This window comes from Corvus kubaryi, unplaced genomic scaffold (genome assembly GCF_017639235.1).
Source record: "Corvus kubaryi isolate FWS band 111438036 unplaced genomic scaffold, C.kubaryi_AGA036_p1.0 37353, whole genome shotgun sequence".
Taxonomy (NCBI): Eukaryota; Metazoa; Chordata; class Aves; order Passeriformes; family Corvidae; genus Corvus; species Corvus kubaryi.
In genome coordinates, this window is record NW_024581115.1 from 3,636,734 (window position 1) to 3,650,750 (window position 14,017).

General features: G+C 48.7%; 1 protein-coding gene across 1 annotated transcript in view; it reads left to right on the forward strand.

Annotated features, from left to right (window-relative positions):
• MYO15B (myosin XVB) overlaps nucleotides 1-14,017 on the forward strand; it is a 45,910-nt gene that overhangs the window by 19,423 nt on the left and 12,470 nt on the right. Inside the window, exons 25-41 of the mRNA XM_042032236.1 lie at nucleotides 2,894-3,104; nucleotides 4,643-4,773; nucleotides 4,877-4,972; nucleotides 6,543-6,778; nucleotides 6,860-7,038; nucleotides 7,734-7,806; nucleotides 8,233-8,439; nucleotides 8,540-8,619; nucleotides 8,811-8,908; nucleotides 9,092-9,179; nucleotides 10,530-10,637; nucleotides 10,813-10,907; nucleotides 11,456-11,671; nucleotides 12,148-12,244; nucleotides 12,591-12,830; nucleotides 13,122-13,311; nucleotides 13,429-13,519. Coding sequence (XP_041888170.1) covers nucleotides 2,894-3,104; nucleotides 4,643-4,773; nucleotides 4,877-4,972; nucleotides 6,543-6,778; nucleotides 6,860-7,038; nucleotides 7,734-7,806; nucleotides 8,233-8,439; nucleotides 8,540-8,619; nucleotides 8,811-8,908; nucleotides 9,092-9,179; nucleotides 10,530-10,637; nucleotides 10,813-10,907; nucleotides 11,456-11,671; nucleotides 12,148-12,244; nucleotides 12,591-12,830; nucleotides 13,122-13,311; nucleotides 13,429-13,519 — 2,436 coding nt within the window. The remainder of the gene's footprint in view (nucleotides 1-2,893; nucleotides 3,105-4,642; nucleotides 4,774-4,876; nucleotides 4,973-6,542; nucleotides 6,779-6,859; nucleotides 7,039-7,733; nucleotides 7,807-8,232; nucleotides 8,440-8,539; nucleotides 8,620-8,810; nucleotides 8,909-9,091; nucleotides 9,180-10,529; nucleotides 10,638-10,812; nucleotides 10,908-11,455; nucleotides 11,672-12,147; nucleotides 12,245-12,590; nucleotides 12,831-13,121; nucleotides 13,312-13,428; nucleotides 13,520-14,017) is intronic.

The window sequence follows — 14,017 nt, forward strand, 5'->3', positions numbered from 1 at the left end:
AAATTACATTCAGAATTGGCACAGGTATTGCAAACACAGCTGATTCATGGGTCTGGCTCTGTGAGCTTCTCCAGGCTGCCCTACATGAGACAAGAGCTGGTTCCATCTGTGATCTTCAGAGCTGCTGTTCTGCTCAAGCTGTAAGGAGTTGTTCCTCTTGCTCTTTTTGTTGCCCAGTTCAGTTTCTGGTGACTGGAATGCAAGATTTTTCAGTCCACAATGATCCTCCCCTGATCCCTTACAGCTGCCTCAGGCTGCTCAAGCCTTTGGCCTCTTGGAAATCAGCTGGGGTGAGAACAGGATGGCAGGTTTTTGAGAAGATGGAAAATGGTGTACAGGATGGTTCTGCCAAATGGGTATAATGTATTCTGCACAAGCTATTAAAATAGAATTGGAAAGAGGAAATCAGACCGCTCATCCCTAGAGTAGCAGCAAACATCTCATAGCTGTCAGCTTCATGAGGGAAGGACCCAGCACAGCTCATGGCATGGCTGAGGGCATGGTGGGGCAGAGGGTTAAGGACAGTGGTGTTGATACAAACCTGCAGAGGTGCCTCCTCTCCTGCCACGCCCAGCACAGTGTGAGTTTCTGTTGTTTCTTGCCCCTCCCATTCGGACAGGATCCAGCTTTTCTTTCTCCCAGGTAACCACAACAGTGCAGCTCTTCTGAATCTATTTCTGTTCCTTCAGTGTTTGTTTGCTGAGGTCTCTGTACATGCAGTAGCAGCAGCAAAGGTCTCAAAGTTCACCTGCTGCAAAGTTCCTCCTTTCCCCCCACCCCACGGCCCTGCCCTTTGGACTTTAGCTTGTCATTGTCTTTCTCAGCCCAGCCCTCATAACCTGCCATGTAATCACACTGCTCTGCACCACTGACAGGCAGGAGAGAGAGGCAGAGACAGAGACCCTCCTTCCCCATCTTGGAGCAGGAGTAAGGTGAGTGATGAGGCTGGGGAACCATAGAATGGATGGGAAAGGGCAGAGCTGTGAGGGAGTTTAGCTTTTGGTATCCCTCCCACCCTTCTAAAGGGTTTCCTCTCCATGGACAAGCTCATCTGTCTGTGTTCAGGCTGTTATCTTGTGTTTTGATGCTGGAGAGGTGAGGGAACATTTCTGGCAGCTGCTGGGTGCTTCTTTTGTCCTGAGCCACATCAAATGCTCAGCAGGGGAAGGTGTGGCACGATGCTGGGCAGGTGCTGGAGGCTCTTGCTGTTGAATTGTGTCGTGCAGGGCAGGAGGTGTTTCAGCAAAGCTCATGTCTTTGCCTGGGCAGCCCCTTCTCAATACACTGTGTTGGGGTCCCAAGAAAGCTCTGTAGCTGTTCTGTCATTTTATCTTCTGGAGCAGGACACCAGCTCCTGGCCACCCCCAGCATCTGTCCTCATAATAGCTGGACATGAATTCATACACATCTTTTCCCACCCTCCATCCTCTTTTCATCTCCTAACAGCAGGAGTTAAGGGAAAGGAAACAAAGAAGGAGCTCTCTGGCCTGTGGTGACACAGAGAACAGTCCCAGACAAGGAATGGTGAGTTGTCAAACAGTCTGGGAGGGTCTGAGATCAAAAAAATCAGGTTCTCCAGGTGTTCTCCCTCCCTTGTGCCTCCTCAGCACAGGTTTGCTGGGGAACAGCAGAACACCTGGAGGGGGTGCACACATGTGTGGAACCTAGTACAGAATGCAGGTTAGCTTGGTATGAAGGGCCTTCTAATACAGAAATATCTCATTAGTTCAGTGTTTGCCAAGCTCTGGGCACAGCCAGGTATTGTAAATCAGTCCTGAGGCAGAGCACTGTGTTTGTTCACAGCACCAGACCTGGTCTTCAGAGTTGGAGGGGAGAGTATTTTTGATGACCAAGTTCCATTTTGAAGGGTGGGAATGAGATAGTTCTGCATAAATATATTAACAGAAGCTGATGTAGAGGAAGGGATGTATCAAAGGCTTCATAGCACATTTAACCTGTATCAACACTTCTAACTAATGCCATTATTTATGGACACGCATTTGCTACAGTGTGTCCATAAATCTGAATCGAAGGGAATCTGAATTGATATTAACCACAATTCTATATAGATGTGTCAGTAACAAGAAGAATAATTAGCCCTGGGTGCTCCTGTATCACCTGCTTCCTCAGGTGTGGATCCAGAACTGTGGGATTTCACAGTCCACTTCCTGAATACATCTTTGAAAAGCCAGACTTGAAGTCAAGTATATTCTCGTGAGCAAAATCAAACTGATCAAAAATGCTGCGAATCTGTCTTTAAGTTTTATGTGGAGAGAGGTGTCAGAAGAATGTGCTGTGACAAGAGGATTTACTATGCAGATCTTAAAAAAACAAACCAAAGAAACCAAAAAAAACCCTAAAAGCTCAGGCTTTGTGACTTTGGCTTGGTTTTATAGTGCCTTAATCTGAGTAGTTCTGTCTGAAACGCCCTGAGCTGACACTACATGCTGTGGTGCTGACACACTGTTGCATTGGCCCATTTGCTCCCTACCCTGCAGCAGTGCAAGGTGCAAACCAGTGAAAATCAAGTCTCATTAGCCAGATTCTCATCTGGATTACCCAGGTAGAGATCTGAACTTTCTTAGGAACCTCCAACACACATCAAAGATCAGAATCAGGTCTCTTTTTATCCTGTAGCACTTTTGGATACTGAAAATCAAAAGAAAAATGTCAGGAAAGTGCAGGAGGAAACAGCCCTTACCCTTCAGGTGCAATCTCTACAGTGCAATATGCCAGACTTGTTAGGAGAGATGAGTCAAAGAAAGCCAACTTTCCTGTCATTCCCCTTGTGGCAGTTGATTCTTTATTTAGGAATTGCTCCCTTTTCCCTCTTTGCTGACTCATGTCACACAGCTGTGTTGATGTGATACCTCCCTGTTCACAGCAGTTCTGAATGTCGTGGAGGCAGAAGTTACTGGGTTGGCTCAGATGCTCCATCCCTGTCCTGGCAGCTTTTCCAAGGCAGTTTCACTCCGTGTCAGCTCAGGGTTTTTATGTGATTCCTCTGCTGGCAGCCAGTGACTTGCTTACTTGTTTCTCTCTCCAGGATGTGGGGCTGCTGGAGATCCCTGCAGAGCTCGCAGCCCTCCTGCGCTCTCTTGAAGGTGAGGAATCCTCCTCCTTCCCTCCCTTTCCTGCACTGTTTCACTGTGTATCTCCTTGTTCATATCAATGTATGTGTTTGGTCTCCCTGCTGCCTGACACTGGGTTGGATTTGTTTCATTATCCTTGCAGTGTAAATATGATAAAGGCAAATGGTACCATGAGTGTTGTTTCCTGACATGGCAGGGAGGAAAAGAAACTTGGGCCAGGGAGCAAACCACCAGCTTGAAAATCAGTATCTTTGTTAATTCTTCAGCTCTTCTTTTGAACTGGGCTGGTAGAACTGATGGCAGGGATGGTGCGAAACTCTTTGGTCAAAGTTATATTATAGCAAACTGCTTAATGAACCCAGGTCTCTGGCAGAGAGGAGTATCTGGGGTGGAAGAACTTAAACCCATCTTTTACCTACTCTAAAATATTTAAGGAAATTGAAGGGGAAGAAAATGACAGTTTGGGCAATTTCAAAGAAATATTTTTAGGTTTTGTTAAAAATTACTTCCTCAAAAAGAATTTTAAAATAGAAGGAAGGAGAAACAGGGTAACAGCTTGACTGTGGAACAATGTAATAACTTGAGACATAACAGTTTATCAGTCCAAGGATATAACAACATAATAACTTAAGGATGTAACAATATAACAAGTCAAGTATGTGTTAATTTTATCAATTTAGGGATGCACCAATTGGTTTTCAAATCACCAAAATACAACTAACTGCAATAATTTCATGAGCTGTTAATCTGACCTTGAGCATTATTTGCAGTTGTGTTTCCTCTGTAGCTCCCTATACAGTGTGAATATTTAAGCTGCAAATAGGTTGAGGCAGGATTTGCCTCTCTCTGTCTGTACAGTGTCAAACCCAAAGCCAGCTGTGCCTGTGGCCTTCTGTGGGGGACAGTAAGGGACACAATCAGGCAGAACAGTCTTGTGAATTGGAGCAGACTGTGCTGGATTCCCAAATACCTCACATTTCATGGCAGAGCCCTCCAGGGACTATCAGCCGGTCTAGTGAGCAATGTAAGCCAGAGGAGCTCAGGGAACAGTGAAACTGCTGGCAATGAAAGCTGATGGGATGTAAACAGGGAGGATGGGAGAGCATCAGGGGACACGTTTGGAGATAGAGGAATGCACAGGAGCTGTGCTGCATTGAGAAATCCCTTCTCAGTGATGTTTGCTCCTCTCTCACCCATGATAAATCCCTCATTACAAAGCCCTCTCATTTCCTTGTTGACTGAGCAGTTGTCAGCAGTATCTCTGCATGGGCTCAGCGTTTCCTGCCATGTAAATGCTGCAGAGCAGACTTGAATCTCCAGGTGTTCTCTGGGGAGAAAAGTCTGAAAGATCAGAGCTGTAAAATCTCTCTGGAGAGAGTCCTTGTGGTCTCAGGGAGGTGAAGCTGTGCCTGCTGGGGGGTCTGAGGCAGCAGGGCTGGGCTGGGTGTCCCTGGAGTGCCAGGGCTCCAGCAGGGTGAGGTGCAGGTCAGCCAGGAGTTGCTGTGTGAGTTGTTTGTGTCCTGCCACCACCAGACCTCCTTCCCTTGCAGGTCGATACCGAGCACAGGCCAACCAGATAACTGAGACCCAGCCCCCAGAAATCAAGGTCAAGGATGACCTTTCCCTCCCACCCACCATCAACAACTATCCCTTCTCCTCCTTCGTCAAATCACACTTCCAGGTGGGAACACTTCTTATTTCTCTTCATGGCTTCCCCTGTGGGCAGACACACAAGTTCTAGTAACACCAGGAGCCAATCTCTCTGTCCTTTCATTTCTTTGCAGAAGCCAGATTTCCCTGCCCCTGGTCAGCCTCTGCAGCACCCCTTAACCCACCTGGATGCTGAACACCAGGAGAGTGCACTTGAGATCAACAAACTGGTAAGAGATGTCATTCTTGACCTTGCTGAAGGACAGGTGGGCACAGACAATGTTTTGATGCCTTTATACAACAAGTTGCTGCTGGTGGATACTGTTCTTACAATACATGGAGGGCTGGAAAAGCAGAATAAATCGCCCTGCTGGAGCAGCCTGGCAGAGATCACACACAGCCCCTTAGAGTTGCTGTGTTCTTGGGGAGGCACAGAGCAGCCACAGACCCCTGGGGTCAAAGTGAATTACCTGGTGGTGGAGCCTCAGAATTTGGCAGGATGTAGAGGAATAGGACTGCTAAACTTTAATATCCCAATATTCCAGACTCAGAAGCAATGATAAGGGAACTCTGTCTTCTCAAACACCCATCAGTCATTAAAAAGTTTCATTTAACCCAGATCTTTTCCGTGATGTGGTTTATAGCAAACATCTCGATTGCACCTCGGGCTCACAGATGTGTCACTACCCAACAGGGGACAGGGAGCTGTTGTGTAAAGGCTGGGAAAGGGCAGGGACTTTGTCATCAGGAAAACTACACCTGGAACCACACCCTCACTCTGTAGTGTTTGCCTGAAGGGGATGGTGCTGCTTCGTCTCTGTGGATGTGAAACAGACATTTCTTTATATTTCTTCTTTTAAATGGTAATACAGAAATGTTTGAAAATAGAATGAAATTCCAGATACTTTCTAAGTAAACGTGGTAATCTTTTTTGGGAATTACATAGAATTAAAATAAGCCCATTAAGAAAGTTAATACCTAAAAAGTCTCTTGTTTTGTCCTTGTGATCCCAATTATAGAATAGCATAAGCTTCAATAAAATCTTGTGAATAGGATTGTGTTTAAGCAGAATACTATTATTTTTCTAAAGATCAAAGGCAGTTTTTCTCTGTTGCTAACGAAGTAGGGATTTACTACAAAAAATTCCATGAGAACTAAACAATCACCATCCCCTGTTTTTCTCAGTGAATCTCTGACATGCTTGGTACCATTAACTGTTTTTAGAAGTGTTGTTATTCTTAAATGTTCTTTCCAAAGCTGTCCACTTTAGAAAAATTTTAACTCGTGACATACTGAAGTGTAGAGGATGAAAGAAATCATTCTGTACCTAAGGGTGAGAAATACAAACTAAAAAAGCATTGAAGATGTCGATATGCAAAGCAAAGAAACGGAACCATTTCTTCAGTGAGTGTGTTGAGACACCACATCCCATAGTCCTTGGTATAATATTAACTGGTTTTAAACACTCAGTGGGCTCAGCAGCAACTATCTTGTGGTAATTTACTTGTGTGTCTGAGCCCTGCCCAAGGGGAAATATTTTACTCTAGACCAAATTCTGAGTCATACCTCAGAAGACACTGAAATCACCGTGACTTTCAGTCAGGATTCAATCGCTATAAACGTTACCTCCCAAATTGCCCAGCACTTTGGTGGTGCACAAAAACTTGAGGACAGACCCCAGTCTGAGTGTTGGCTACTCAGGCTCACAAACATCCTGGTGTCTACAACTTCTTACACCACAGTTTGGGACAGAGGGTTACAGCTCCAGTTCTCTCTTTTTTTCCCCCTGGATGCTCCCAGATTTTGCGGTTCATTGGTGACAAGAGTCTCCGTGGCTGGCAGGAGGTGCTGCTGGGCAACTACATTGCTGGGAGAGGTCTGAGTGACGCTGCTCTGCGCAATGAAATCTTCAGCCAGGTGGTTGCCCAGACCTGGAGGAACCCAGACATGGAGCAGAGCCAGCGAGGCTGGGTCCTGATGGCGACTTTGCTGAGCTGCTTTGGCCCCTCACCAGCACTGGAGAAGCCACTGCTGAAGTAAGAGGAGAAAAGACCAAGGCAGGTTTACACAGGGGTTAAGAAGGATGAGTGGTGCTAAATGGAGCTGCCTTTTCCTAGGTTTGTGTCAGACTATGGCATGGAGGGCTACAACGCCGTTTGCCAGCGCAAGATGCTGACAGCAGCTGAGTGCACAGAGGCAGAGCCTGCACCCTCTCGGGCTTACCCTCCCACCCAGCTGGAGTGGACAGCAAACCAGAGGAGAGGGAAGATGGTGCTGGATGTTCATACCTTTAATGGTAACCCAGTCTTCTGCCCTCCTGCTGTCTTTTAGTCTCTAAGGACTTTTTCAGGATAGAAATCAGCATTTGGGTAATAATTCCCTCAACTAAGTGAAGAGGATCAGAATGCTGTTTGCTGGTACAACCATGGGGGAAACAAGCATCTGAATCTAGACCCAAAACTTGCAAAGTCTGGGCCTGGTGGGACCTGCTTCTCAGGCTGAGGGATGAGATTGTCCTGGGTTTGGGCCCTTCTCAACAGAGGGTTGATCTGCCTGTGCATCTCTACAGGGCTGGTTTTCCTGCTCTCCATTACAGCTCAACCTGTGCAGCAGTAATTTGTTACAGGGACTTTCTGCCCTTCTCCTTTCTCAAATATTACCCAAATCTACCTCTTGAGCAACCACAACTCTGTGAATTGAGCACAGAACATCCCTGCTCTGGCTCCTTGTGAGTGGCATGGTCCCCAAGCAAACCAGGACACTGCAAAGGTTTTCACCTGTCAGGCTGGAAATGCCAACCTGTGCCAACAAACAGATATTTTGGGTGTGAATGTGTGCATGTGGAGCCTTCCATGACCTTTCAGTCCTCCTGTGGCCCTGCTCAGGAGTGTGTGAGACTTTCCAGCTGGGCTCTGCCTGTGTCCCATGGAATGTGGGTCCTTTGGGTCCTGCTGGGGAGGCTGTGGGTACTGACTTTGTTCTCTGTGCTAGAGGAGATGTTCTCAGCTGAGGTGGAGTCCTGGATGACTGGGGAGCAGTATACAGCCTCGATCCTGAGTGCAAGGTACTGCCAGAGGACGGGAGAAGGTCTTGGGGTGTGAGAGAGGCTGTCACAGCTCTGAGGTTCAGACTGGTTGGGCCTGCAGGCTGGAATTTATAGGGTCACATGTAGAATACTCACTTCTTGCCCACTGCAGCCTGTGCTCCCTTCTTCACCCTTAACATAACCCTCAACCATAAACAGTGGGCCTCTTTAGGAACAGAGGAACCACTGGTGTGATCTGTGAGAGCAGCTTCAGAGGAAAAAAAATTTAAAATGACAAATCTTGAGTGATTCTGGGTTTTTTTCCTAATCCTGGGCACTTAATAGTTGATTCACACCCTAAATCTAAAGGACTTAAGCCAGGATAGACAATGTGAGAAGAAGCTGAGTGTAATGTTTTCCTTCCTCTTCTTTCCCCTGCTTACCTGGACACCTTTCTTCTCTCAGGGGCTGTGACAAGAAGACTCGAGGGTGGTCTATCTCCATGTTCACTGGCAACACATGGCAGGACCTGCTGGGCTGTGACTTTGTGCTGGACCTCATTGGAGAGATGGAGGAGACCAGCAACTTCAGCAGCTCCTCCCAGGCCCCCACTGAGTACCCCATCAGTTCAGAAAGGGACAGGAGCATCCTCCAGTCCTCTAACCTGGACATGTGAGCCACCTGTTCCTCCTGCCCCACCACTTTGTGGCCCTGTCACCCAGTGGTTCATCTTTCAGCACTCTGGCCCTCATCTCATTTTCCTCTTCATCAGGATCCCTCCTGCTCCAGGTATCCAGGCCCCTGCCTTCCCCCCACCCAGCCTGCCTCCAGAACTCATTGGTCTCCATCCAGGTGAGCTTTAGCCCAGGACTGTGGGAGACACTGGGAAGGGCCAGATGGGCCCCAGCCAGGGAATCAGGGCAGAGGGGGAGTCAGGTGGTGTTTCTTGTTGTAGAGCTCCACTCTGACACATGACTAACAGGGACTGGAGGCAGGGGAATGTTTCTTCCCTGCCTTGTTACCAGACTTGTCTCTGCTCCCAGATCCAAGGTTCAGAGATGAACTGAGGACCCCTGTAGGCTTGGATCACTACGTGGATGATCTCTTCAGCCCTGTGCTGCATCAGGGCTCCAGAGTACCTGTAAGTCCCCTCATGTTCCCTCCTGCCTTCTCTCTGCAGCTCTCCTGTCTCTGTGAGTCCTTCAGCTTTTTTCCTGCCTGTTCTCTGCCCCTGCTCAGCTCAGATGTGCCTTTGGATGTCGTCCCCTCCAGGAATTCTGTCCCTCTGAGCTCAGATAACTGTTTTGGATTTATTTTGATGCAGGATATGGAGAACAGGGAGAGTCTCACCAGCCGCATGAAAGGAGGTGGGAAGATTGGACCCACACAGAGAGGAATCCTTCCTTCTACAGGTCTGTAAGGGCATGGGGACAGCTGGGAACATCTGGGACCACATGAGCTTCAATGAGCACAAGTCAGGGAGCCCCTTAAATGCTAATTATTGTGTGGGCTCAGCTGGTTCATGAAGAGCACTGGGCTTTAGCACAGGCTGCACTCTTCACTCCCCGGTGAGACAGATGCTTTGGGAAAGGTGTTAGATAAGGGAATGACTTTGTTGTGCTTTTAATTTCTCTTGAGCTGGTCTTGGGGTCAAGGCAGCAGGTAGCTTGTTTCTGACCCAGGCCACCTCTTTCCTAGACAAACACTTGTAAGTCTTGTATTCACCTTCTCTTCACCCCAGGCTTTCACAGAGCAGTTGGTGCCTTTATCAGGAGTGGTTTTAATCTTTCTTATTACTTCCTCACAGAACTTCCCATCATCTGTAGCTATTCCTTGGGTTAGTAAGTCTGAACCCTGAAGAGGTTCTGGTTTGTGTGTTTGGTTTCTTTTCCTCACTTCTGTGGAGCTAAGACTCTGGCATTTGCAGCAGGGTGGAGTCAAACACCAATTTATTAATGGCACTGACAAATCTGCATGGATAGGAACACACCCAGCGGTCTCAGAAAGGTGGGGAATGTCCAGTTCAGTCATTCCTGAGACTGGAACTACTTCTGGCTGTTGGAGAGGCTCTGGAACATGACAAGCCCTATCACAGATCACTGTCTGATGCCAGTTTGTCACTTACGTGGCTTCTTAGATGAGTGAGGGATATGATGATCTTCCTATGGCATCCCAGGGCCATTCTCACTGGTGGTGACATCATGGTTCAGTAGATTTGTGCTGTGTGCTGACTCCTCCCAGCTGAGTCTGACCCCCACACCCCTTGCTCTGCTGGCTTTGCACTCAGTGGGGTTTGTTTGTGACCCCATGTGAGACTTGACTGCTGAGAGCAGAGGAATTCCTTTCTCCCCACAGCTCCTCCACGTGACACACAATGCTATCCAGGCCAGGGCTCGTTGTTCATCCAGCCTTGCCACCCACTGCAAAGAGACCAATACAGATGTGACAGTCCCAGCCCCAGAGATCTTTGCCCAGCCCTTAAGAAAAACCCTCCTCTGTAATCAGACACAGGCACAAATTATTTATAATCTTAATCATGAAGAATGGTGGTGTCCTAAGCCATGTTGCAGAAACAGAGTCTGGATACTGCTATTTAAATTCTGGCAGGCCACACATCTTTCTTTGGTTTCCTTTTTCCACCTGAGTTTTGCTGTGTCCTGCTGTGGTTGGTGCATGTGGAGAGCACCAGAAATGAGAATATCTCAGGATATTCTCATTTGGAGTTCTCCAAAAGCACTGTGCACTTGGTCTTTTGCCTCTAGGCTTCCCTGGAATGACTCAAGCACCAGTTTATCAGCCCATGCCCTCCATGGTGGGGATGCCAGCAGCCATGCCCATGATGGGGGCTGGTGGGGTTGCACCTATGCCAGGTAAGAGCAGTGTTTCTGTAACTCTAGAGGGAAGGGGATGGGAGGGGGGTGTCAGTGGAGCCTGTGCATTTCAGTGTCAGGTGAGGGGCTCAGTGAACACTCCAGGCTGATGCTCAGGCTCTGTGGGGAATGTTCACCTGTAGGATTTTGAAGATGATTGTGTTGTCTTCCACAGCCATGGTGATGCCCCAGCCCGTGGTTCCAGCTGTAGATCCCAGCCAGCTGGCAGCACAGCAGCAAGCCTTTATCAACCAGCAAGCCATGCTCATGGTGAGTGGAAGGGCCCCAGGAACTGGGGAAGAACCACGCACTGGTGTTTGTGCCTTGGAGGGGAGCCCAGCTCTCCTCCTCTTTGGGCCTGCTCCGTGTCACTCTGTGCTGGGGTGAACTCTATAAAGTGGGGATTATTCCCTGCAAAACTGGGACCCCTTTTCTTGCCCCTTTGTGTCCGTAGGGACATTGAGGCACCATCAGTGAGTGAGGAGCAGGGACAGGAGCAGGCCCTGAGAAGATTCAGCTGCAGTTCTCATGGGGTTTTAAGCTGGGATTTGCTACAGATGCATTCTGCTTTCTGTGCAAAGCCCTGTGAGTGCATGGCAGTCCCAGGCTGGCAGCTGAGCCTTTTGGGGGTGTTAGGAGCTCTGCATCCTTGGCCAGCTGGGAGAAGAGTCCCTGGGCATGCCTTGTCCACATACTGGGAAATTTGCAGTGCACCATGTGGATGTTTTGTGATTAACAGTGAAAAAGCAGGACAGCCCATGACTGGTGGCTGGGTTTGTGTAGCCTAGAGCTCATGGACCTTGCAATTCCTTCCCCAGGCCCAGCAGATGACCCTTCAAGCCATGAGCATTTCCCAGCAGCAGCAGGAGCTGCAGAAACGGCAAAAGTCTCTTGAAAACTCGAGGCCAAGAGTCTCAAGCCCAGCACAAGCCTCATCCCCAGCCACTCTCCCAAAACCCAAGCAGCCTTCCAGCAGCCAGGCTGCTGCAACACCACCGAGGTCTCCAGAGCCACCAGCTAAGGCAAAAGAGCCGGTATGAGCAACAAACAGCCGTGCTGGATTTGGCCTGAATTTCATGTTTGGTGTTAGCCCTGCATCCATCCCTGTGTGGTGGTGGTTTGGCAGAGACGAGAGCAGAGATTTGTGCTTACTGATGATACTGAGACTTTTCAAACTCTGCTTGCTGAGTCTTTAAGGATCAAACCTTGGTGGCATTTGCTCTGTGGGGGTTTGGCTGCAGGGTTGGCCAATTCATTTCCAGTTAAACTGAATTTTTCCACAGGGAAATGAATTACTCTGAGTTCTTTATCTTCCAGCAGGCCTCTAATATAATCCTTCTTTGTGCTTGGCTGAGGATTCCTTGTGTTAGAAACGGATCTGTTGGGACAGTCCTGGATGGGGAGAGGTTCTAGATCAAAACTTTTTGAGACAAAATCACCCCTGAGCTGAAGGGCACTGCAGGGGTACTGCTGGCTGGTGCCAATTAAACAAGTTGTGCATTGTCTGCAGGATTATGACTACATGGAAGAGGAGTTCTCCAGCAGTGGAGATGATGACTATCCTCGGGAAACCTTCCAGCAGAAGAGAGAGTACTTCCAGAAGATGGGTGAGCGTCTGCCACTTGGGGAGTTTCACTCATCGTAACACCTTGCTCTGCAGCCTTCCTGGCATGCCCAGGTGTTCTTGTCTCCCCGTCTGGAACCCAGCTAATCCCTGCGGGAGCTGCTGGTGATATGTGTGCAGGAGTTTTGGGTTCTTGTTCAGCTAGCTACAATTCAGACTGTGAGCTGCTGAGGGGCAAATTTTCTAGAAATGTCTGGGCTTATGACTGCCACATTCTCCCTCACTCTAGGAAACAGGTTTTTGCTGACTGAGGCAAGAGTGGGAACTGTGCCATCAGTGCCAGATTTTCTGTGTGGGTTTGACCAGTTCAAATCCCCCTTTCTATGCAGGAGAGCAGCACATCCGAGTGAAGAAAGTCAGACCTAGCAAAACCTGGACTCCTCCAGCAAAACCCCAGCCAAAGGAGGAGGAGGAGGAGGAGGAGGAGCAGGAGGAGAGGAAAAGAGAGGAGCAGGAGGAGAGGAAAAGAGAGGAGCAGGAGGAGAGGAAAAGAGAGGAGCAGGAGAAGAGGAAAAAAGAGGAGCAGGAGAAGAGGAAAGAAGTGAAGCCTGTCCCTAAACCAGAGCCAGGTAAGATGTGCAGTGCAGACCCAGGCTGGTTGACAAGGAAGAACTTTCCAGGAACATCAGGCCAGGGTTCAGGCAGAGGAGGAAAGGATCTGGCTCTTCTGGGAGTCTGCATCTTGACAAGAGAGGAAAAAGAAGAATGTCTGAGCTTTGGGTAATGGGATCCCAAATTGCGTTTTTGTGGAAGGCGTTGGCCAGCCAGCATCAGAGGGAAAGAAAGGGAATGTCAAATGAGATAAAGGGATTTGTCCTGTGCCTTTGCTGGTCTGTTGATTACAGTTGTCACCCTGACAGCTCCTGCTTCTCCTTTGCCACCTCCTGAGCCAAAGCCAAAAAAGGAGACGCCAAAAGTGAAGAGAGAGCCGCCTGTAGTGAAGCCTTCAGGCCCCAAGGCACGTCCTGCACCCAGCCACGAGATTGGGAACATCATCAAAATGTACCAGAGCAGACCAGCCCCCGAGCCCCAGCCCATCGAGCCCATCAGGTGAGAGTGTGGAGTCCACCCTGTGGGCAGGAGGGAGATGGGGGTTCTCCATCTCAGCTCTGCCACGTGGCTCCATCGTGCCCAAACCCCAGAATGCTGTTCCCTGTTCCCTTGCAGGAGAGTACCCAAGCCATTTATAAAGAAGAACGACCCCAAAAATGAGGCTCTGGCCAAGCTGGGAATGATGAACATCTCCCCTCTCCCTTCGGTGAGTTCTTTGCTCTCTGGTCACTTTAAGAGCTCAGCAGAGAGAGCCTGTCCGTCCCATTTCCAGCAGGCTGGGATCTCCCTGGTGCTGCAGTAGCAGCCAGGTGATTTCTGGTTGGGTTATGAGGTAGCTGGGAGCTCACACCGTGGTGCTGCCCACCCTAGACTGGGTTCCAATCTGTAAAGTCATCTGAGGTCCTGAAGAAAAGGCTCTGGAGCAGCAAGTCCTTTTGTGAGATGCTTAAGGCTGATCTGGAAGCAAGCAACTCATGTTCTCCACGTTTGGCACCAAGGCTTTGGCTTGTTAACATCCTTTTTTCCCTTCTGAACTGGAAGCTTTGATCTCAAATACTTGGTCCTCTGGGTTTGGTTGATCATGTCTTTGTAGATTTTGTGTTGATCTAAAGGCAGTGGCAGGCTATTGCCACAGATCTTGCTCCATGGGTGGGCTGCTGCCCTAGGATGACTTAGGACAGAGCCCAGGAATGCAGAGAAAATC